Source organism: Dermochelys coriacea, chromosome 7, assembly GCF_009764565.3.
Source record: "Dermochelys coriacea isolate rDerCor1 chromosome 7, rDerCor1.pri.v4, whole genome shotgun sequence".
NCBI lineage: Eukaryota > Metazoa > Chordata > Testudines > Dermochelyidae > Dermochelys > Dermochelys coriacea.
The window spans coordinates 77,555,335-77,580,265 of record NC_050074.1 but is presented as its reverse complement, the minus strand read 5'-3'; the positions used below and the strand labels follow the sequence as shown (position 1 = coordinate 77,580,265).

The following is a 24,931-nucleotide window of genomic DNA, read 5'->3' as shown; positions in this document are numbered from 1 at the left end:
GCTTTTACAGGAAGATCTCTTCCCCATGGCCTCCTGGTACTGGAAAAAGAGGGACCCCAACCCATCCTTCATTTTGAAGTTGTAATCTCAGGCCCTCTGAGGTGTCCAGAACTGGAGGTAGGGTTAGTGGAGGGGGCTAGGGCCAAAGCAGATGGATGTTTTCTGTTAACCAAATAGGAGGAATCAGTGATAAATGCCAGCCAGATGTGTGATAAAGATGAGGAGATCCTGATTTCCTAGTGGCATCAAGTTAGCACTACAGACTTTCTGGTTGGTAAGATGCTCTGTCGCATGAATAATAATTAGCATTGGTGGAGTCCCTTATGATTCATGAAGGAGCACCAGTGCCTTGGAGTTTGGCAGCACAAACCAGTCTCACTGTTGCCAGACAGAGAATCAGGATATTTGTTTCCTTGAAGAGTTTTGCCCCTGACAAAGATGATGGGCTAAATCCTTGTGGTCTCCTCTTATCCCCCACCTGCTTTTATCTCTGGGTGGCATTACGCATGCATGGCTAGTTCTATGCCACCTGCTTGTAGCCCTGCCCCTGGGCATGGAAGGCATGTCAAGAGTGGGAAGAAAGCATAAGCAGTAGAGGAGAGGGCATGGCCAGAGTGCACTGTGTTCCAGTGATTCTGGGTTGGTAGGATGGGCCCTAAGGAGCCCTTCCAGCCAACGCAAATTAGAGCAGCCTCGGGCTAAACTGGCCCCGCAGATCTGGGAGGGGCAAAAAGGTTATGGAAAGCCACCTTGTGCCATGCATAACTCGGGTGTACTTGAAATTCTTGCGATTTTTAATTGCCCAAAGAACTCCATGGTCTCAAAGAGTTTACATTTAGTACCAAAGTCACAAAAGAGATATTGGGGGAATATTTACAGAGCTTTCCACATAGGATGATATTTTTTAAAAGTTGTTTGAATGGGAACTGTATAGTTTACCAAAAAATCCCTTGCAGACAATTGGAATTCTCTATGGGCGTGCATTCAAACTTTCAATTCTCTGAAAATCAGTATTTATTCTAGTAAAATAATGGTGCCTGGACAGATCAATTAACTTTTTAACAGCCTGTTACAAGTGCATACTGAAGCAATTATGGCACTTTCACACTTGTGGCAATGTACAATGAGCGCTGTTTTGGAAGTCTATAAAAATTTGGTAGAATCAGGCTCTGGAGTTAAATATGAGGCTCAGTTCAATACCTAGCCTTTTGGGACTATATGTACTTATGGAATCTCTGCCCCCCCCCAAAAAAAAACGTAATAAACCATCTACCACCAATAACTAGACCTGCAATCCAGCAAAGCATTTAAGCACGTGTGTTTACACGTGAACTCAATGAGACTACTTGTGCTCTTAAAGTTATTCATATGCTTTGTTGGCTCAGGGCCTAGAAACTGTTCAGTATAATGTTTGAGTCCCATTCTACCTACTCAAAAAGTATGCTGCTCAGACAAGTTTATGATAAAACAGTGCTGTCATATGAAAGTCTGAGAGTGTTCAATATAAATACTGTACATTAGGATTCACTGAAAGACTAAACTTGTAGTGACTTCATTAGGGACTCCTGCTGTCCTGGAATTTTATTTTTTGCTCAGTTGCAGAGGCCGTCCATTGACATGTATGATAAGCAGTTATACAGTTGTGATGGAATAATATTTTTATGCAGTATTGAATGGTAATAGTCACTTCAGATGATTATTCAAAAAACCACAGCATTACAGAGAAATGTGCAGCTACTTCACAGCCACAGAAGTACTTACATATTTGGTCCCCCTTGCTGCAATAAGAGTTTCATGTAGCAGGAACGGGGAAGTGGGGGAGCTTGGGGTTCACAAATTCCTTATCCTTTTCCAAGAAAGCAAAACAGTACCTCTACCAATACCTCATATGGTTACCATTCAGTCAAAGCTGGCTCTACTCTAGTGCCTTTATAAATGGCTTTTATTTCCCCTTATGCCTCTAGGAGGGCATCCTAACAAGCTTACAAATGCCTCGAAAATTCATCTCTGTTAGAATGGGTAGGTGCTTCAGTCACAGTTCAGCCATTAGGACACAGCCACTGAGCACTGCAGACCTACATCCTGATATCATCTAACCTGCTGACAGGACCAAGGCTCGCATTGATTCCAGCGGTGATAACCTCAGAGTGTTTTAACCAATAGCCAGGGTTTTCTTTTGTCAGCTGTTCCTTTCTATCTCAATCACTTTTTGCTCAAGACTGTGGGCAGGAGCAGCCCAAGCAGTTTCACCAGCCAGGGTGGAAAAGGTTTTCAGCACCTCCCCACACCCTAGCTTTAAAAAAGGGGGGGGGGAGGGGAGGGCAATTAGATTAGGGAGCAGAAACATTTGGGCAATCACAATGGAGAGGAAAAAAAATAAAACAGTACACCACAATGCTATTGTCTGGGAGTTAAAGTCCCTACCGTTACTACCAGGTCTTGTGTTTTGGATATTTCTGTTGTTTGTTCTAGAAATGCCCCATCGATCACCTCCACCTATATTAGACCCCCCCCCATGTCATTACTGGTATTTTTGGTGGGGTTTTTTTTTTAATTTTCACCCAGAGATTTTCAATGTGTTTGTCTCTCACTTCCTCTGGACCTCAGAACAAGTGTAGACATTCTTAATATAAAATGCAATGCCTCCTCCCTTTTTTTTCTGTCTGTCCTTCCTGAACAAGCTGTACCCCGTTTATACCAATATTCTGGTCATGAGATTTATCCCACCAAGTCTCTGTGGTGCCAATTAAGTAATTTTGTTCATGTACTAAGACTTCCTGTTCATTCCCCATACCTCTCATATTTGTGAATAGACTTCTAAGATGTAGAACAGATTCCCCCCACTGTTTTCCTGAGGGGGAGAAGGGATTTGAACAGGGCTCTGCCACCTCTCAGGTGAGTGCTCCTAGACTTTAGAACATTCAAGGTGGGCTCCCCTCAATCTCTCCTACTGAAGTTGTTTCACTTTAATATTTAATTATTCAATTATTGAAGTAATTGGGACAGTGAAAGAGTTAGTATGACTCTGTAGCCTAGTGATTAGGGCATTCACCTGAGAGGTGGCACAGCCCTGTTCAAATCCCTTCTCTTCTTCAGAAGGAGGCGGGATTTGAAGAGCGGGTCTCTCGCATCATGGGTGAGTACCCTACCCAGTAGGCTAAAGGTTATAAGGGAGCTCTTCATTTTGGCCCCTACACACAACTTAGGTGGTCGAATGCCAATCTTCCCCAAGTTTGTGGATCACAAGCAAAGGTAGGCACCTATCTACATGAGAGGGTTGGAGTTTAGCACACTCCCCTCTGGATGGCATCTGCTATAGGCTAGGTTAGGTGGTTCCCTACATCATATGCTGGCTTTGTAGATTGCAGTCTAAGGCATGTATCTCTTACCCATTCATAGTTAGGCACCTCAGCTCCTATACCCAGACTTTGTGAATTGCAGTGTTTTTCCTTTGATTTTTCTAGGCACCTAAAAGTTAAGTGCTGCAATGCTCAGCGCTGCAACACCAAAGTCCCTTCATGGATTGGGGCCTCAGTGTTTTTTCTTCAAGTCCCAGCTCCCAGAATAGTATGACTATGTGATAACTTCAGATTTTATTTCAAACAAGTAACTATCTAGCCCTTGCATTTGCAGAGAAAAGGTTGCAAATGTAAACCCTATTACTCAAAAAACTCAAAGGCAAAAATTTAGTTTAAATCTCATTTTTAAACCAATTTAATGATTTTTTTTATTATGACTCATGATTTACCATTTGGAGTTGACTGCAAGTCCATTATATTTGTTTAGACTTGTAAGATCGTATGTAGGATTTAGACCTCTTTTTAATTCATAAGGATCTTTCTTTACCATTTGTGTCAGGTACTGAGTTGGGGCTTGTCTACACTTGAAAGTTTTAGTGTGTGAAATTTAAAGCACAGTGGTGATTCCTGAATAACTCCATGTGTAGACAAGCCTTCAGTAAAGTAACATAATTAATATTTGTAACATTCCATTCTAGGTTAGGACTACATCCTCCTGTGGTATGAAATTGCAGACTATAAAGCTGCTTGACATAACTGTGCTCTGTCCAAAAGTATTATAGCCTGACCTGGTTAATGTGAGTTTGGCTTCTGAGTATTTGAAAAATGTAGTTGACTAATGCCAAATGCAGGTATTGTTAATCTATTAAGGTGAAGAGTCTTTGTAAAAGGAGTTTAGAAGCTGTTCTCTAAAACTGATTAGAGGGCACTCCATTTCTATTAATCTCCAATTTGCTATAATAGATTTGCATCAACATAGAGAAAGTGTTATTTAGCCACAATAGTTGTGCATATGCCTGTTACTAGGGGAAAGTGTTAGCTGCATGCTTGTGGAGGGCAAATGATTAGGTGTGAGGGCCATGTTAGCATGGTGCCTCTTAGTTTGTAACAGCAATCATTTCCCATTAACAGGGTCTTCCTGAGTTCATTACATTGCCTCATTTAGAGGTGTATTTGGTCCTCCTTCTGGACTGGAAATAGACTAGGTGACCTTAAGAGGTCACTTCCAGCCCTACATTTATATTTTTCGTTTGGATAGAAAATCTCAAATTTAAACTAACTACTCTACTATTGAGACAAAGTGGGTGAGGTATTATCTTTCTTTGGACCAACCTCTGTCTAGTGAAAGACAAACTTTAAGCTACAGGGAGCTTGGTTTCAGAGTAGCAGTCGCGTTAGTCTGTATTCGCAAAAAGAAAAGGAGTACTTGTGGCACCTTAGAGACTAACAAATTTATTTGAGCATAAGCTTTTGTGAGCTACAGCTCACTTCAAAAGCTTTTGTTTTTCATCTCCTCTACCTTGTCTCTCTAAGATGCTGGGACTAACACTGCGAACAATTTATTATAGACTTTTAATGCAGAAGTGACGTGTTCATAAAAATTAAAGGGGAGAGGTGTAGCCAAAACATCGCGTCGGATACTGGTAAATTCAAATACTAAGACAGGGTGAGCACTGCTATGAAATGATCTGGTGAGAGCTAGGGCCGGCCCAAAGAGCACGGGGACTTGTACTCTTTTTTTTTTTTTACTTACGTGTTTGGGCCTGACAATACTTGACCTTTTCAACTTACGTGTGAGGAAAGGACATAGCGCGACTTCCCCTGTTTAGTAACGAACCGGGGCGTAAAACTAGAACCAAGATCACCTCCTTGCATTTAAGAAGGAAAGGAGGGGCGTGTGCAGCGCTCGCAGGGGCGGTGTTGCACAGACTAGAGCCTGCACAATCAGCCGTGTTGCGGGCTCCCTACACTGGAACCGGCTGTGCAGCTGTGCGTGCGCTGGTTGCGCGATGCGGCTGTAGATCGATCCGTGGTTGCAGCACCCAGGCGAGCCTGGGGTGCCCCCGTTCTTTGCACGCTCCCCTCCGCGGGCGCGGTGCCAGCTGTTGCTCGGCGGTGTGGGTGCAGGCGCCCGGGAGTTGAGGGGCTGCTGTGCACGGTGGCGGCCCTGGCTGCAGGCACTGGTCTCTGGAGCGCCTCCAGCCTCCCTCCGCCCTTACACACAGACACCCGGCCCTGTTTTCATGAATGAAATCCAATGCTCCGCTATAAATAGCACGGAGGGCACAGACGTCACGAGGACGAGAGTGGCAGCGGCTCCTGCCTCAGCCTCCTCGTGGGGCGGGCTGGGGAGGGAGGAGCGGGGCGGGAAGCGGCGCGCGCCCTGGCCGGACGGCAGCAGCGGTACAAAGGGGCGCGACAGCGCCATGCTGCCTCCCTGCAACGCCGCGGTGGCCCCTCGCCCTGCGCGCCCCGCCTGAGGAACAGCCGCCGCTGGGTCCGTCCGTCCGTCCCCCCCCCTGCCCAGCCTGAGGGCGGCGAGGCAGCGCGGCCCCTCCCGGGTAGGTGCCGAGTCGCCCCGTGCGCGGTTGCTGCCCTAAACTTCTCGGCACGCGGAGCCTCCCCGCCCGCCCCAGGGGGTGCGGGCACAGCCCTGGCTGGCTCGGCGTGACGGAGCCTCGGCTGCAGGGCTGGCTCGCTCTTAGTCGCTCCCTGAGCCTGCCCACGGCAGCCGGCTGGGGCGGGGGCAGGCCGGCGCCGGGAGGGAGCCCCCCGCAGGTGCACGGCCTCCGGGCGGTTGGAAGCGGAGGCGCTGCCCCATAGCGGAGGGTCCTGCTGTTGAGCAGCAAGGGCTCGGCGCGGCTCGCTTTCCCGCCAGGGCCAGCGCGCCAGTGAACGTGCCAAGCGCAGGCAGAGGGGTGCTGTGCGGGCAACACCGGCTTGCACTTGGCACATGAACTGTAGCTTGCTAAGCAGCCTAGGGGCTGAAGGGTGGTTTTGTCCTGCTGTGTCTGTGGAGCCTGTTTGTGGGTTGCTGTGACAACAGCTGGAGGCTGCCATCAGGGGCTTGCACGGCACAGATTAGTTGGTGTCTGATCTGGCAGAGCCTGGTCTGGGGAGAGGTACCGCTATAAACTGATTATTAGGTTAACATTATGGCAGTTTGTCTACGTAGCGTGGCAGCAAACATCCAGACTAAAGAAATGTCCAGTTATTGAACTGGTGCAGGGTAGTCACGCTGAGAGTTCAGACTTGACTTTCGCTGGTCAAAACACCAGCTGTGCCTTTGGAGCTGACCTTACACAACTACTTATTAAACAACAATATCCTTGAAGTTCTACATATGGTTACAGAGAGATCTACAAAGTGACGCCAAAGTCTTCTCAATGGCTCTGTTCATCCTCAGCTTGTGTACAATTCCTGGACATTCAGCTGAATCAAAGCCAACCATTCAGCCTGAGGTGGAAATTACTTTGTTCAGCAAGCTCTCAGATATTTATCAGGTTCAGAACTCTTTCTAGGAAAAAGGCTTTTAGGGAGAATCCTGCCAAATAGTGTGAGGTCTGGAAAACAAGCATGGACTATTTTCAGTATAAAGATTAGTAGAACAGAGCATATTAAATGTGAGTTACATTGCGGGGGGGGGGGGGGGGGAGGGGAAGGGATGCTGGTGGACATACAGTATTACCCATGGAAAGAGAATTGGTTAGTTTCTGCTTTATATTTTCTGCACTTCCTGGTTCTGAAGTCATTGTACATGCAAATTGCCAGTAACCTCATCAGGAATTACACTCATGCTAGGGATGCAGAAATGGGCCTATTAACTTTTTTTTTTTTTAAATGCTTATTTGGTGAACTGAGTGAATTCAAATAGCGGAGTTCCCCATGATAGTAAATATTTTTTGGGGGGGAAAATCAACTTGGGGGCCTCTACTAGCTCTGGTAAAGTTCCTTTTGCTGCTTCAGGGTACTGTATTTGGATCCCAGAATGGAAATGATTTATAGTCCAGTGCACATACTAGAGAGGGGGAGACCCAGGATCTAGTCTCCCTGCTCCAGTCACTCTTTCTTTATATGGAGTGCAACAGTTTCAGCTGGAGAGATTGAGGGAGCACCACATCAGAATATCCCATAGCTCAGTGGTTAGATCACTCTTCTGAGAGGTGGGAGACCCCTGTTCATATCCCTTCTCCATATCTGGCAGAGAGGGGGGAATTGAACCTGGGTTTCCCACATCCGGTGTAAGAACCTTTAATCCTGTGGTTAGAGCTATCAGGTGGATGGCGTTTCTCCTCCAGCCATTTTGTGTGGAGTGAGGCAAGGGCCTAACTCATTCCCTCAAAAAGCAACTTAGTCACCTATCTCTCCCTGTTTATTGTATAGGGACTTTAGGCACCTAACTCAGTTTTCCTGTGATTTTTCTAGTTGGATGCTATGACACTCAGTATTGCAATGCCACAGTCTCTTCATGGATCCCACCTCTGGGTCTGTTACCCCTTCACAGAAGTAGGATTTGGTGGTGCAGCTGCTCTGTGCCCTCAGGACCAATGCTGACACCCAGGAGCTTAATCATATCCTTTCCCAGAGCTCCAGCCTTGTGGGCACTCTGGTTTACAGCTTACCACACACACCAGGGGCATGTGATAGTTGAAGCATACAGCTCACAGATTTTGCAAAGGTTTCTACCACAACTACATTTTACTTAGCACAAGAAATATACAGATCTAGTTAATATAATAAAACCTGCAAAATGCCCTTCCCTGCCTCAGTTTCTTCCCAACTTTTGAGCATTCTTTGTGCTACGGTCAGAGTCTTTTAAGGAGTCCAAGATCCTTCCACTTGCCTCCTGCACATGACTTTTCCTTTGGATCATGCAGTTTCCTCTCATTCCTGCAGCCAGCTGTCTGGGATGCATATCTGTCTGAGAGACCTTTTCTTTTCTAACCTCTGCTCCACTTTGTCACGTAATCCCCCTCATCACCTCCTCAGGTGATCAGAGTCTTCCAGAAGTGATCTGTTGCTTAGGTACCAGCTCACCTGGGCTAACTCTTTCTTCTGAGTGGTAGCCAACTCTTTGTCCAAGGGTGCTTCTGTGTGAATAGAGGACCATCAAGGTTTAACAGCCCTCCATTGTTAGCACAGTGTCACTATCCCTTGTAGGTTTCAGAGTGGTAGCGGTGTTAGTCTGCATCAGCAAAAACAGCGAGGAGTCCTTGTGGTATGCCAACATTTTTATGGCTGACTTAGAACAATGCTTCCTCAGCTTTCGTCCCCTAGCGCCCCTACTCTACTTGCACTACATTGATGAAATCTTCAACATCTGGACCCATGGAAAGGAGGTCCTTGTGGAACTCCACCAGGATTTCAACAATTTCCACCCCACCATCAACCTCAGCCTAGACCAGTCCACATAAGAGATCCACTTTCTGGCCACTACAGTGCAAATAAGCGATGGTCGCATAAATACCACCCTATACCGGAAACCTACTTACCTACATGCCTCCAGCTTTCATCCAGGACACACCACACGATCCATTATCTACAGCCAAGCTCTAAGATACAACCACATTTCCTCCAGTCCGTCAGACAGAAACAAACACCTATAAGATCTCTATCAAGCATTTTTAAAACTACAATACCTGCCTGGTGAAATGAAGAAACAGATGGACAGAGCCAGAAGGGTACCCAGAAGTCACCTACTACAGGACAGGCCCAACAAAGAAAGTAACAGAACACCACTAGCTGTCACCTAGAGCCACAACTAAAACCTCTTTGGCGCATCATCAAGGATCTACAACATATCCTGAAGGACGATCTCTCACTCTCACAGACCTGGGGAGACAGGCCAGTCCTTGCTTACGGACAGCCCCCTCAACCTGAAGCAAATACTCACCAGCAACGACACACCACACAACAAAAACACTAACCCAGGACCAATCCCTACAACAAACCCCATTGCCAACTTTGTCCACATATTCAAGGGTCACCATCATAGGACCTAACCACATCAGCCACATCATCAGGGGCTCGTTCATCTGCACATCTACCAATGTGATATATTCCATGATATGCCAGCAATGCCCCTCTGCCATGTACATTGGCCAAACTGCAAAGTCTCCACACAAAAGAATAAATGGACACAAATCAGACATCAAGAATTGTAACATTCAAAAACCAGTAGGAGAGCACTTCAGTTTCCCTGGACACTCAATAACAGACTTAAAAGTGGTAGCTCTTCAACAAAAAAAACTTCAAAAACAGACTTCAGCGAGAAACTCCAGAACTGGAATTAATTTGCAAACTGGACACCATCAAATTAGGCCTTATTAAAGACTGGGAGTGGATGAGTCACTACAAAAAGTAATTTTCCCTCTGCTGATACTCACATCTTCTTGTCAACTGTTGAGAATAGGCCACTTCCACCTTAATTGAATTGGTCTCATTAGCACGGACCCCCCAGTTGATAAGGCAACTCCCATCTTTTTATGTGCTGTGTATATATAGTAACTCCTCACTTAAAGTCATCCCGGTTGACACTGTTTCTTTGTTAAGTTGCTGATCAATTAAAGAACATGCTCATTTAAAGTTGTGCAATGCTCCCTTATAACATTGTTTGGCCGCCGCCTGCTTTGTCCACTGCTTGCAGGAAGAGCAGCCCATTGCAGCTAGCTGGTAGGGGCTTGGAACCAGGATGGACCAGCAGCTCCCCGCTCCCCTTAGTTCCCTGTGCAGCAGCCGCCCAGCAGGCTACTAGTTGCTGGCAGTTCAGCTGTCCCTCCCCCCCGCTGCCGTGTGCTGCTCCTGCCCTCTGCCTTGGAGCTGCTCCCAGGAGCCTCCTGCATGCTGTGCAGGGAGGGGGGAAGAAGGGGGCTAATGTCAGGGTGTCCCCCTCCTCCATTCCTGCCCCCCGCTTACCCCTTTTCCATATAGAGCAGGGTGGGAAAAGGACAGGGCTCAGGATGAGAGATACTGCTGGCCGCAGCTCCTGTCTCAACTTCCTGATTTTTTTTTTTTTTTTTAAAGGCACAATGCACATCTCTCTCTCTCTCTCTCTCTTCCACATATAGGGTGTGTATCTCTGTCTGCCATGCTGTCTCCCCTCCCTCCATTTGTGCTGCCTTGTAGAGTGTGAGACTACATTAACAACAATGTGTTAACCTTTGAGGGCTCAGACGAATGCTAGTTCATCACTTAGTAGTAAGGCACTGCTTGGGAAATATCCCACCCTCTAACTTCACCACGCCAACCAAGCTTCACAATCATCATTGCTGTGTACAGTATTAAATTGTTTGTTTAAAACTTATACTCTGTGTGTGTGTGTGTGTGTGTGTGTGTGTTTTGATAGATATAGTTTTTTGTCTGGTGAAAAAAATTTCCTTGGAACCTCCTCCTCCCCTCCCCCCCATTTACATTAATTCTTATGGGGAAATTAATTAATTCTTATGGGGAAAGTGGATCCGCTTAACATCATTTTGCTTAAAGTCGCATTTTTCAGGAACATAACTACAACGTTAAGCGAGGAGTTACTGTATTAGACATTACAAGCAAAATTGTCCACTGACTTTCGTTTCTGGGTTTCCACAGGGTGTAAGTGCACAACATAGCCCTGAGCCTGGTAACAAGATAACCTAAAGTCAGCCATCACAAACCCTTCCAAGTGCTAAATATTCCAATGACTATGCAGGTCTATTGGGTTATTCCTGCCATCATTTAGGTGCATTGCTCATTATTTATATTTCTCTTATACACTTAAAAAACAGGAGTGAATAAAACAGCAACTAAGATTTTTCCAAAACATTTCTCATATTTTTCCTTTTGTTTTATAAGTAATGTAACTTAGAGCTCAGCAACAAGGATATAATAGCATATGAGAACAAAATTTTGCTCAAAATCTGCTGAGGATCTTCAGAAACTCCATGCTTTGGCTACTGCTATCCTCTGTTGTATTAACAGGGGCCAATTAGATGGGGTTGATATAAGATAAAACATTCCGTTATTAATCTAGCATATCTTTCCAACAGCCTAACTTAATATCTTCTAACTGGTCTCTTCTTCAGTACAAAATGACAGAGTAGCAGCTGTGTTAGTCTGTATTCGCAAAAAGAAAAGGAGTACTTGTGGCACCTTAGAGACTAACAAATTTATTAGAGCATAAGCTTTTGTGAGCTACAGCTGACTTGCATCCGATGAAGTGGGCTGTAGCTCACGAAAGCTTATACTCTAATAAATGTGTTGGTCTCTAAGGTGCCACAAGTACTCCTTTTCTAAGTACAAAATGAATCAGATCCTACTTTGGTGTAAATTGGTATAACTCCATTGAAGCCAGTGGAGCTATTCCAATTTATACCAACTGAGGATCTGCCCCAAAATTACTGTTTGCTTTATCTTGTCATGTGATTTAACCCTCATTACACCTATCCCTTGTTGCCTGTCTTTGGTACTGGCTGATTTCATTGATGCTAACAAAGTAAATTTGTTATTACTTCCCCTTTTGCCCTGTGCCATTTGATAATTTTCCTCTTCTAGGTTACACCTCATGAAAAGGTTTTGTGACAGTCTTTCACCAGCTGCTGCCATCTGTCAGGTACTTGATACCCTGCTGTGGTTTCTTTCACCAATGTATTTGGCATACTTCTGAAATCATGTTCTCTGTGTGTGTGTATATAAATCTCTCCTCTGTTTTTTCCACCAAATGCATCCGATGAAGTGAGCTGTAGCTCAGGAAAGCTTATGCTCTAATAAATTTGTTAGTCTCTAAGGTGCCACAAGTACTCCTTTTCTTTTTGCGAATACAGACTAACACGGCTGCTACTCTGAAACCTGTCATTAACTAATTGTATCAGGTTTCTCAGACTGCAATTGGTTTTACGGCCCCTTCCCTCCCGCTCCTCCCCTTGAATCGAAGATGCCTGTGATTTCTGCCTTTTAAACAGATGTACCATATCTGTAAGTTGTTTTTCTCCTTTCACATATGCTTATAAATCCATTTAGTTTCTAAAACAAAAAAGGGTTTGATTTATATTTCAAAGTAAAAACTCATTTGCTTCCCTGGCTCTATTGCATATCTGCTTAGGCTTTTGCCAGCCTTCTGATGCCTTAACAGTTTTTAATCTAATGCAATGACTTCAGTTCCTGTAGAATTTAGCGCTTTTGCATCGATTCTAAATCTCCAGCTTCTGTGTTTGCACTTTTGGTATGCATATATTAGGGTAACCAGATGTCCCGATTTTATAGGGACAGTCCCGATTTTTGGGTCTTTTTCTTATATAGGCTCCTATTATCCCCCACCCTTTGTCCTGATTTTTCACATTTGCTGTCTGGTCACCCTACTATATACACTCTGCTGCACTTCCTAATCACCCTTTGTGGTAAGAGGTTATATATTGCTTCTGTAAAGGACTCATAGTAAGAAAAGTACACCCTTAAAATAGATAGTACAGCCTTGCTGGAGGAGAAACCACAAATGAAGCTGCTTCACGTATTTCCAGGTATCTGTTTCTCAGTGAGTGCTTTTCAAGGTCTCATCAGTAGGTTTTGTGGTGTGTTTTTTATGCTAGGATTTTCAAAGGCATCTGAGAGAGTGAAGTGCCCATCTCCCATTGAATTGCATACATTCAGGTGTTGCTCTCTCTTAGATTTCTTTGAAAATGCCAGCACTAGTCTCAGTAATGGAGGATATCTTTGCTCAAGGGTATCCCTGTCCCCCATGTCCAAAATTGTAAGTTGAGTCAGACAGGGTTGGAACTATTGACAGTTCACTTTTGAGAGAGAGGAAGGCAGGGCCTTCTTTGGTGAGCATCTGAGGCTTTCCAATCCTCACTCGCAACCTTCAGCTCGAGAACTCGATCCTGCAAATCCATAGTACTAAGCCTAGTAGTTACTATGCCATGAGGCAGCCTGGTGAAGTCAACTGGATCCTCACAGTAATAAGTACGAACCCTACTAGTAAGTATTGCCAGGATCCGACATAAATCACTGAGCTGATGCTTGAGACCGGGGTTCTCCATTGTGGGGCCACAAGCAGATTTCAAGCAGGGCCAGCGTTAGACTTGCTGGGGCCCAGGGCAGAAAGCTCAAGCTAAAGTCTGAGCAACTTAGCTTTGTAGGGCCCCCCCAATAACGTGGGGCCACGGGCAATTGCCCTTCTTGCTACCCCCTAATGCCGGTCCTGGCTTTTACATGCAGAAAAACAGTTGTGGTACAGATAGGCCGTGGAGTTTTTATAGTATGTTGGGGGGGGGGGCTCAGAAAGGAAAAGGTTGAGAACCCCTACTCTAGACTGTTGGTGTGTATTCTCTGCTGGTGGGGGGAGGATTCATATTTGACTACTGCTGTAAGAAAAATTGGGGTATGTTCTCTGTTAACTTACGCTTTATATTATCATCATAAATTGGTCACAGATCTCAAAACAGTTTACAGAGGAGATCAGTATCATTGCCTCCATTTTACAGATGGGGGAAACTGAGGCACAGAGGGGGAAGTGACTTTGCAAGGTCATTCAGCAAAGCAGACACAGCGTCAGGTCTCCTGAGTCCCTGTCCAGTGCCTATCCACTAGGCCACATTTCCTCCCTGTAGTTAAAGATATGCTATCAGTGTTAAAAACACTGCAATCTGATTTTTTTTTTTGTCCTGTTGATTCACATATGGCTTAAGATGACTATAAATTAAATTTCTTAGAGATTTCCCCCCCACCTTTTTTCGTTCATCTATTTTGTGTACTTGATAGGGAAACTAGTTATTATTTCTGGTTGGAAAATGGTAAATATTTTCTGTGAAAAGTTTCAGAAGAAATCAAAAAAATGGTTGCTTTTGGTTTCTGAAAACTGAAAATATGTATTTTTTAAAAAAAGAGAAAATTTGGAAAGAAATGAAAATTTTCCACAAAAATATTCACTTTAAATAAAGGCCATTCTTGTTTTTTTTAGGAAAAAGTTTTCAAATGGAAAAAAATAACTAGCTCTATAGATTGTGTACAACGTGCATTTCTTCCCATGAAGTTAGCCAATCAACCCCTGATCCTGGAGTGAGATCTATGGAGGCAAATTCCTGTGTCCATGTAGTGCATTACATGGGGATAGGAGCACGCCTGCCGCGATCTTCCTGCAGGATCATGGCTGTAGTGCATCTCCTCTATTGTTTATGTGGGTCTTTTACCCAGTGACTGGAGAGAGAGAATAATTTTTTTTAAAAGAAGAAATTTCACTTGTAAAATCACAGCTGTTGGTAGGCGGGTTCATGGGTAGGAACTGGAACTGCTTAATTTTCTTTTTTCTTGACTAGATTTTAAGATAATGTTTCTTTAACAGGCTTTTGGATAAAAGTGCTTTAGAAACGTAAACTTGTATTATTATTATTAAGGCCAGTTGGTTGGAAGAATCTGCATGTTGTAGCAACAGCTCTGGTTTCCATGATAATAAAGGATACTCATTCAACAATGAGAAAAAGTAAGAAAGACCCCATCAGCAAATGGAGATAGAAGAGGAGAAAGAAACAGGTAACCATAAGCATTAGTAAAAAGAAAAGGAGTACTTGTGGCACCTTAGAGACTAACAAATTTATTAGAGCATAAGCTTTCGTGAGCTACAGCTCACTTCATCGGATGCATTTGGTGGAAAAAACAGAGGAGAGATTTATATACACACACACAGAGAACATGAAACAATGGGTTTATCATACACACTGTAAGGAGAGTGATCACTTAAGATAAGCCATCACCAACAGCAGGGGGGGGAAGGAGGAAAACCTTTCATGGTGACAAGCAGGTAGGCTAATTCCAGCAGTTAACAAGAATATCAGAGGAACAGTGGGGGGTGGGGTGGGAGGGAGAAATACCATGGGGAAATAGTTTTACTTTGTGTAATGACTCATCCATTCCCAGTCTCTATTCAAGCCTAAGTTAATTGTATCCAGTTTGCAAATTAATTCCAATTCAGCAGTCTCTCCTTGGAGTCTGTTTTGGAAGCTTTTTTGTTGAAGTATAGCCACTCTTAGGTCTGTGATCGAGTGACCAGAGAGATTGAAGTGTTCTCCAACTGGTTTTTGAATGTTATAATTCTTGACGTCTGATTTGTGTCCATTCATTCTTTTACGTAGAGACTGTCCAGTTTGGCCAATGTACATGGCAGAGGGGCATTGCTGGCACATGATGGCATATATCACATTGGTAGATGCGCAGGTGAACGAGCCTCTGATAGTGTGGCTGATGTGATTAGGCCCTATGACGGTATCCCCTGAATAGATATGTGGACAGAGTTGGCAACGGGCTTTGTTGCAAGGATAGGTTCCTGGGTTAGTGGTTCTGTTGTGTGGTGTGTGGTTGCTGGTGAGTATTTGCTTCAGATTGGGGGGCTGTCTGGAAGCAAGGACTGGTCTGTCTCCCAAGATCTGTGAGAGTGATGGGTCGTCCTTCAGGATAGGTTGTAGATCCTTGATGATGCGTTGGAGAGGTTTTAGTTGGGGGCTGAAGGTGATGGCTAGTGGCGTTCTGTTGTTTTCTTTGTTGGGCCTGTCCTGTAGTAGGTGACTTCTGGGTACTCTTCTGGCTCTGTCAATCTGTTTCTTCACTTCAGCAGGTGGGTATTGTAGTTGTAGGAATGCATGATAGAGATCTTGTAGGTGTTTGTCTCTGTCTGAGGGGTTGGAGCAAATGCGGTTATATCGTAGCGCTTGGCTGTAGACAATGGATCGAGTGGTATGATCTGGATTAAAGCTAGAGGCATGTAGGTAGGAATAGCGGTCAGTAGGTTTCCGATATAGGGTGGTGTTTATGTGACCATTGCTTATTAGCACCGTAGTGTCCAGGAAGTGGATCTCTTGTGTGGACTGATCCAGGCTGAGGTTGATGGTGGGATGGAAATTTTTGAAATCATGGTGGAATTCCTCAAGAGCTTCTTTTCCATGGGTCCAGATGATGAAGATGTCATCAATGTAGCGCAAGTAGAGTAGGGGCATTAGGGGACGAGAGCTGAGGAAGCGTTGTTCTAAGTCAGCCATAAAAATGTTGGCATACTGTGGGGCCATGCGGGTACCCATCGCAGTGCCGCTGATTTGAAGCATTAGTGCAGCCCATGAACTGGAGTTATAACCTTACACTTTATTGGACACTGCCTGCTTTACACGCCATACTTCATTCTTACAAGTCAAATAGATTTATCTAGGAACTTGGCGCTTTGTCCTCTCCTGTTTCCTCTTAGTTTTCCAATAATCCCAGATGGAGATTTGAAAATAAAAACATCTGAAGTGATATCTAAGATCCTTCCCAATATTTTCATCATTGATATCAGTTTGCTTCATTGTCCTCAGAAATGTACTAGCCAGATGAATTCTAAATTGCATCCTTTGCAAAGAGCTATCTTTATCCAGCCTGACACTATATCTTACTTCTGATAAATTTTTAAATGCTACTTGTTTGATCACAGTTACACTTTACGCTAGTTTTTCTGTCAAGTGATCTCTGTCTTTTGTCATTGCCACTGGGCACATTTCAACAACTTTTGGGGTTTTTGTTTTGTTCAACCCTATTTTCTTTCTAGATAGCATTGAAGCATAGTTTATTTCTTGTTCCTGTAATTGTTTTGCATGCCACTTTCTGCCATGTCATTTGCTTTCTCATCTAGCCCTAACTAAAAAGAACAGGAGTACTTGTGGCACCTTAAAGACTAACAAATTTATTAGAGCATAAGCTTTTGTGGGCTACAGCCCACTTCATCGAATGCATAGAATGGAACATATAGTAATACACACACACACACACACACACACACACACACACACACACACACACACAGAGATAAGTTGGAAGTTACCATTAAAACTGTGAGAGGTTAATTAGTTAAGATGAGCTATTATCAGCAGGAGAAAAAAACTTCTGTAGTGATAATCAAGATGGCCCATTTAGACAGTTCACAAGAATGTGTGAGGATACTTAACTTAGGGAAATAGATTCAATATGTGTAATGACCCAGACACTCCCAGTCTCTATTCAAACCCAAGTTAATGGTATCTAGTTTGCATATTAATTCAGCACAGCAGTTTCTCCTTGGAGTCTGTTTTTGAAGCTTTTCTGTTGCAAAATTGCCACCTTTAAGTCTGTTATTGAGTGGCCAGAGAGGTTGAAGTGTTCTCCTACCAGTTTTTGAATGTTCTGATTCCTGATGTCAGATTTGTGTCCATTTATTCTTTTGCCTAGAGATTGTCCGGTTTGGCCAATGTACATGACAGAGGGGCATTGCTGGCACATGATGGCATATATTGCATTGGTAGATGTGCAGGTGAACGAGCCCCTGATGGTGTGGCTAATGTGATTAGATCCTATGATGATGTCACTTAAATAAATATGTGGACAGAGTTGGCATTGGGCTTTGTTGCAAGGGTTCCTGGGTTAGTGTTTTTGGTGTGTGGTTGCTGGTGAGTATTTGTTTTAGGTTGGGTGGCTGTCTGTAAGCAAGGACTGGTCTGTCTCCCAAGATCTGTGAGAGTGATGGGTCGTCCTTCAGGATAGGTTGTAGATCCTTGATGTTGCGCTGGAGAGGTTTTTGTTGGGTTGAAGGTGACAGCTAGTGGCGTTCTGTTGTTTTCTTTGTTGGGCCTGTCCTGTAGTAGGTGACTTCTGGGTACTCTTCTGTCTCTGTCAATCTGTTTCTTCACTTCAGCAGGTGGGTATTGTAGTTTTAAGAATGCTTGATAGAGATCTTGTAGGTGTTGGTCTCTGTCTGAGGGATTGGAGCAAATGTGGTTGTAGCTTAGAGCTTGGCTGTAGACAATGGATCGTGTGGTGTGTCCTGGATGGAAGCTGGAGGCATGTAGGTAAGTATAGCGGTCAGTAGGTTTCCGGTATAAGGTGGTGTTTATGTGACCATCGCTTATTAGCACAGTAGTGTCCAGGAAATGGACTGCTTGTGTGGATTGGTCTGGGCTGAAGTTGATGGTGGGATGGAAATTGTTGAAATCATGGTGGAATTCCTCAAGGGCTTCTTTTCCCTGGGTCCAGATGATGAAGATGTCATCAATGTAGTGCAAGAAGAGTAGGGGTGTTAGGTGACGAGAGCTAAGGAAGCGTTGTTCTAAGTCAACCATAATTAGTTATCCTAACTCCAGTTTATATTCTCAGATATTACCAACCTTTCTACACTCAAATCTAGACACTTTCCTGTTTTGTTTTTTGTTTGGCATTGTCATAAATATAAAGGGAAGGGTAACCACCTTTCTGTATACAGTGCTATAAAATCTCTCCTGACCAGAGGCAAAACCCTTTCACCTGTAAAGGGTTAAGAAGCTACAGTAACCTCGCTGGCACCTGACCCAAATGACCAATGAGAGGACAAGATACTTTCAAATCTGGAAGGGGGGGCGGGAACAAAGGGTTTTTCTGTCTGTGTGTTGCTTCTGCCAGGAAGAGATCAGGAAGGCAGCCTCAGAATTTCTGTTAAGTTAGTAAGTAATCTAGCTAGAAATGCGTTAGATTTCCTTTTGTTTAATGGCTGGTAAAATAAGCTATGCTGGATGGAATGTATATTCCTGTTTTTGTGTCTTTTTTTGTAATTTAAGATTTTGCCTAGAGGGATTCTCTGTGTTTTGAATCTGATTACCCTGTAAGGTATTTACCATCCTGATTTTACAGAGGTGATTGTTTTACCTTTTTCTTTAATTAAAATTCTTCTTTTAAGAGCCTGATTGATTTTTCATTGTTCTTAAGATCCAGGGGTTTGGGTCTGTGTTCACCTGCACAAATTGGTGAGGGTTCTTATCAAGCTTTCCCCAGGAAAGGGGGTGTAGGGCTTGGGGGGTCTTTTGGGGGAAGACGTCTCCAAGTGGGCTCTTTCCCTGTTCTTTGCTTAAAACGCTTGGTGGTGGCAGCATACGTTTCAAGGATAAGGCAAAGTTTGTACCTTGGGGAAGTTTTAACCTAAACTGGTAAGAATAGGCTTAGGGGGTCTTTCATGCAGATCCCCACATCTGTATCCTAGAGTTCAGAGTGGGGAAGGAACTTTGACAGGAATATCAATAGTTACATGATTTAATTTATTACAATGTAACAATTGTATCTGAAGTTTAAACTGGTGAAAACCTTAGCTGAAACAGACTGTAGCTGTGACTATATCATTTCAAAATCCATGTCTTGTACATACTCCTGGCTTTAGTCAAAGCTGTGCCTTAAGTTCTTTGGGTTGCATTTATAGGTAGTGAATTCACACCTTTTGGTAACTGTGGATGGTATAATTGAACACTGGAGCCTATTTTTATTGGATGTTTCTAAGTGTTTGTTCAGACTTCTGGTTGTTGAAAACTTTCCAATAATTAGGAACCTTTTAAAAATTTCTTTTTAAAATCTAGAAAATAGCCATTATAGATGGTCTGCATTTCTTCATACATCTTGAGTGAAGTCTGGAGTGAATTTAAAAGAGCTGCAAAATTTTTCCTAGTTTATTTTAATCTCAGTTTTGTACAGTATTGAGTCAAGTTAAAAATGTCTTCACTAGGCTACTGTTGATCTATTACATAGAATTCAGGTTTTCTGGGACCAATCTCTGATACCTTTGCTTTAATTAAGTTAGTAAAAATATCAAAAAATAAAAAGGACTTTTTTATTTAATTGACATTCTTCCCATATATTCCTTTTTAGGATTCTCAGATTTCTCTTCTGCTTTGTAGGTTTAGTATTTTTTAATCTAGACTTGCCTATTCATTTTAAACCTACCTTGTAATTATTTTTGTTGTTTTTTTAACATCATAGGCTTTTTTTTTTACTTAACATCTATTTTGTGACAGGCTCTAGCTTATTCTCACCAAACCAGTCATTTACATTTTTAATAAATTGTTATAGTAAAACTGATCCAAATAACAACAGCATTTGAGATAAAATTTTCAGTATGAGAAACATTGTTTTAGCACAGACCCCTGTTTTGTAGTTTTAACCAACAAGACACACTGGCTAGCTGATCTTCTTCAGTTTTCTTTCCAGCACTTTAAACATTTCTACATTTCATCTGTGATGCCTCATCCATACATGAATAAAATATGAAGTAATTTAATACTTCCTGTGATGTCAGGAGTTACTGCTTATACTGAGACCTGTAAGAAAAGGTATTTTTAAATGTTTCCAAGTAAATCATATACTGTACTTTTTTTTAGCTTGCTTTTTCTAAACTCATTCAGTGCCCTGGGTCTGTCTTTCAGGCTGGGACACATAATTCCAAGAAAAAATGGCTTATAGTCTGTAATTTTGGGTAGCTAAGATGGTAACCATTGGTTCCTTTGCAGATAAGCCCTACAGCTGGAGAGTGAGGCACCTGAGGAACCGAATGACCCGTTGTTCCCAGTGCTATTTACTGTGGCCTTGATCCTACATTTAGATCCATTTGAACAGACCCTAGCAACTGGTGGAGCCCCTGGCTCAAGGCTTCACGCAAAGGATCAGAGTCTTGCATGGGATTTGCTCAATGGCCAAGCAGTCAATAGGCAAGCACTCTTTCAAGTATGTGGGGCAACAAACAGATAGTATGGCTTGCAGTTTTAACGTGGGGCACAATTGACCAGTTAGCAAAAAGTCCCTGTCACTCTCCCTAAGATGGCTGCTTTCCTACTGCTTGTGGAGGTGGAATGTAGGTTTGAATTCAGATCACACTTGTTAGGATTTACTCTGTTGGCTTAATTTTCTCTAATGTACAAACTGTGCATATGCTGTGTCATTTTCTTTCATTCCCTGGAGATCTGTTGTTAACGTTGCGCCAAGACACCCTATTGTGCTTGGTGCTGCACAAACACCTATGAAAGCATGTTCCCTGCCCCAAATAACTTATTGGACTCAAAGGCCCCAATCTTGCAACTGTCTTTTCAGACAGATTCCTGTCCCCATATAGAAACCCTTGGCCAGTGGCAGATTAGTCACTGGGCCAATGGGACCTGTGCCCAGGGTCCCCAGTCAATTGGGGGGCCCCAGGAAAAATGGGCACCCATATGCCCTGACCCGCTCTGCCCACCTGGTACTGCTGCCGGGAAGCGGGGGAAGCCCCTATGCCCTGACCCCACTCCCCAGCAGGAGCACCAGGAGGGTGTGGTGGGGCAAGCCCCAGTTCCCCGGCAGGAGTGGGGGGGGCTGGCCTGGGGGGGGGCTGCAGGCAGAAGGGGTGTGGACGGGTCCCCACTTGCTCTGGCCCAGGGACCCACAAAAGCTTAATCCACCTCTGCCTGTGCACATTCAGGTGTGAGATTAGGGCCTAAATTGTGTCCTCACTGTGAGAAAACCATCTATATGCTGGTGCAATATCAAAATATTTTGACAAGTTACCCTATACTAAATGTTTTCCAAAGTGTAATAGCTACATCAGTAGATCAATGTGACAGAAGAGTGAGACAACCTCACTCTAGTCTGGTGATAAATGTCTGTACTTCAGAAGATCCCTTTATTCCCCGCCCCAACACACACACACAAATATGGATAAAAATGTAACTTTGCCATTATTTAAATTCTGCCTCCAGAGTGCATATCCAGTATCTTAATTGGTTGGGTAATACTTAGTCCCAACACTGACTTTTGTTGCTGTAGGTCATATTAGCTGAAGTAATGAAAAAGCACAGTTAAAATTAGTCACAGTCCAATAGTTACTGAAAAGTTGTACTTATTCTTAAGTGTCATAGAAAATAATGGATTTGAGACTGCAAAGAAAGAACAGCAAAATAGCATTTATTTTTTTAAATTGACATGATGATTTAATGTTGGATGAATGAACTGTGGTTTAGAATAAAGAATATGTAAAGCAGAATCATTCACTATCTTAATTATTTCTGTTCCTTAATTTTAAATGCTTTCTTGTGAGGAAAAAATATTCTCTCTATAAAAGATTACCTGTATTTTGGCAATTAATGAAATCTGCATGTAGGTTCCTCGTTTGTTTGTTTAAATCTGTTCAGCAACCCCTACTAAATATGGTAGTGCCTTGTATTTTCTCTTATTCTCCTTCCTTATTGATATTCAGCAGCAGACACTGTGTCAGTAAACAGATTACTAGAGATTAGGAGAGCAAAATCAGATACTCTGAACGATGATCCTTCATTTATTTCTCTCAGAGGGAAAAATGGCAGATTTTTCCAAGGGACATATTGGACTTCATTTTAAAAAATAATATTTCCCCTTCTGATTCGACCCCCCCAACCCGCGCTCCCCCCCACCCTTCTGGCAATATTCCCACCCACTCACTGATTTAACACACATACAAATGTTTATTAAGGAAATCTGTCCATTTTCAACTTTCCACAAGGACAGTGTTTTTAAAAAACAAATAATATATTTCTGCTTTTTAGCAAAACAATTCCAGTATCTTACAAACAGATTTTTCTAATGAGATGTACATGTTTTAGTTAGACTGCTTGATTTTAATATAGACTTTAATCTGGTTTGTAAACATTCTAAAATGTTTTTTGTAGTTATTTACTTTCGTAAAAGAAAAATTGTTTACTGTAGAAATATGTCTTATAAAAACAGAGAGAGGATATATGACATACAGGATACAGTAATCACTGAGTTGAACTGGATCAGTATAAATTATGGGGTGCAGAAAGTCGGAGCTCTTCTGTCATCTTACAAGTAAGATATTTGCACATTTTTAGTTGTAATTTATATTGTGTGTATATATCTGGGTGATTCAGTTTTCATCGTGCTTTACGTACTTAAAAATATAGTTAGAACTTGTCTTTTTAGGTTGACTCTCATAATCCAAAACCTGAAAGGACAGAATGCAAGGCAAAACTTGTCGTACAAAAAAGGTTTATGCCAGAATTCCTGGGTGAAACCCACTGAAGTCTAGTCTCCTCCGCCTCTCAACATAAAAAGTAGTTAGTGAGATGTAAGTTTGTGCTAGCAGACCTAGCTTCGCCAAGATTTATCTTCAGCAAGCAGGTCTGTGTTTACAGAAAACCAAGGAGATAATAACATGCTAACTGGAATAAGCCATTCAAGGTAAAAAATGTTTCAGTAACTGTGTGTCCTATATGAAGGAACTGTTCATCAACTTTAGTACAACTTGCATAAGCTTTGTCTTAAGACTTCATTCTTGTCTTTAGCAAGTGGAAGGATCTGATTGTAAATAACACAACTTCTGTTAGATTAGAAAACAAATGTAACTATTGTGTTGCAGTTTTTGATAAATGGACACTGACATGGACTACGAAAGGCCCAACGTTGAAACCATAAAATGTGTGGTGGTTGGCGATAATGCAGTGGGGAAGACTCGCTTAATTTGCGCGAGGGCATGCAATACCACTTTGACACAGTATCAGCTGTTGGCAACTCACGTACCAACCGTCTGGGCAATTGATCAGTACCGTGTCTGCCAAGAGGTAAGGATTTTCCAGTTTATTAAATGTGTAGTGCACACAATAAGTTTGTATTGTTATTGATCAGCTCTTTAATGGTCAAGATGTGGTAATGGGCAACTCAAAAATAAAATGTATTTGCAGCTACCATCTAATATGCAAGGCATCCACTTTTTCTCTAAGCCCACAATTACATTCCAAATTTTTTTGTAACAAGAACATATTTAAAATACTCATATTGTGCTTACATATTATAAAGTTTAACACCGTGCTAGTTTTGTGTAGCATAGCACCATATCTTTTTTTACAAGGAGAGTAACAATTTTACTTGTAGTGATTTTTTTTTTAATTCAGGGAGGAAAATATAATATCTATTCTATTTTAGGTCCTTGAACGCTCCCGGGATGTTGTTGATGAAGTGAGCGTTTCTCTCAGACTCTGGGATACTTTTGGTGACCATCACAAAGATAGACGATTTGCTTATGGAAGGTAAAATGAGCCAAATCTAACTTTTAAATAATAGGTGCACGTAATATATAGTAGAGAGAAATTTGCAGCTCTGAATTTTGAAACATGAGGCCTTATAACAATCAAGGGTATTCATATTTCTGCCTATTACAAGGAAGATAACAACTGTAAGGATTAAACAGATATGCATATTTAAAAGGCAGTACAGTTTTACTATTCTACATTTACCTGAGAAAAATGTTAAGCCCTGTTAACAAAATAATTAACAAATATTGTAATGTTTCAGACTATTGTGCTCACAGAAATGAGGCTGTGATTTTATGAAAATGAACTCCAGTTTTCCTTGCTTAAGTAAACATCATGAAGTATAATCAATTCACTTATTACTGAGCTAACAAAAGGTGTGTTGGGAAAACATAATCTCTTGTGTTGCAAAATATATATATATAAACAACTATAATAAGAGGGTGATCTGCTGAGCTGGATGGGTCATTCTCTTAGGACCGGATCTAAATCCCAAATCACTAAAAGATAGGAGTCGTCTTTTTCCTGTTTTCTTAATTAAAACAAAAGGGAAGTGTTTTCTTAGATGAACACCAAAGTCTACACAGAGTTCTCATTGACACATTAATCTTGTAAATGTTGAGAATTTATCAGTAAGGTTTTATCAAAGTGCAAAATATGGCCTAATTCTAACATCACTTTCCATTTAATTCAGAGGGAGTTGGATCTGGCCCTTTATCAATGCAAGCAGAAGCGCTGCTGAGTAGCAGGAAATTCAATATATTATAATGTGAATCAGCTACCTGAAATACAGGCATATAAAACTAAAAATGGATGTCATAAACTTTT

The 24,931-nt window shown here is 42.5% G+C and overlaps 1 protein-coding gene across 3 annotated transcripts in view; it reads left to right on the top strand.

Annotated features, from left to right (window-relative positions):
• RHOBTB1 (Rho related BTB domain containing 1) overlaps positions 1-24,931 on the top strand; it is an 86,206-nt gene that overhangs the window by 18,916 nt on the left and 42,359 nt on the right. Inside the window, exons 1-3 of one of the 3 annotated variants that reach the window (XM_038411485.2) lie at positions 3,134-3,252; positions 23,434-23,635; positions 23,997-24,100. In XM_038411485.2, coding sequence (XP_038267413.1) covers positions 23,444-23,635; positions 23,997-24,100 — 296 coding nt within the window. In that variant the 5' untranslated portion in view covers positions 3,134-3,252; positions 23,434-23,443. Of the gene's footprint in view, positions 1-3,133; positions 3,253-5,516; positions 5,861-23,433; positions 23,636-23,996; positions 24,101-24,931 lie in introns of those variants that run through there. The other 2 variants (XM_038411487.2, XM_038411486.2) reach the window with 2 other exon arrangements.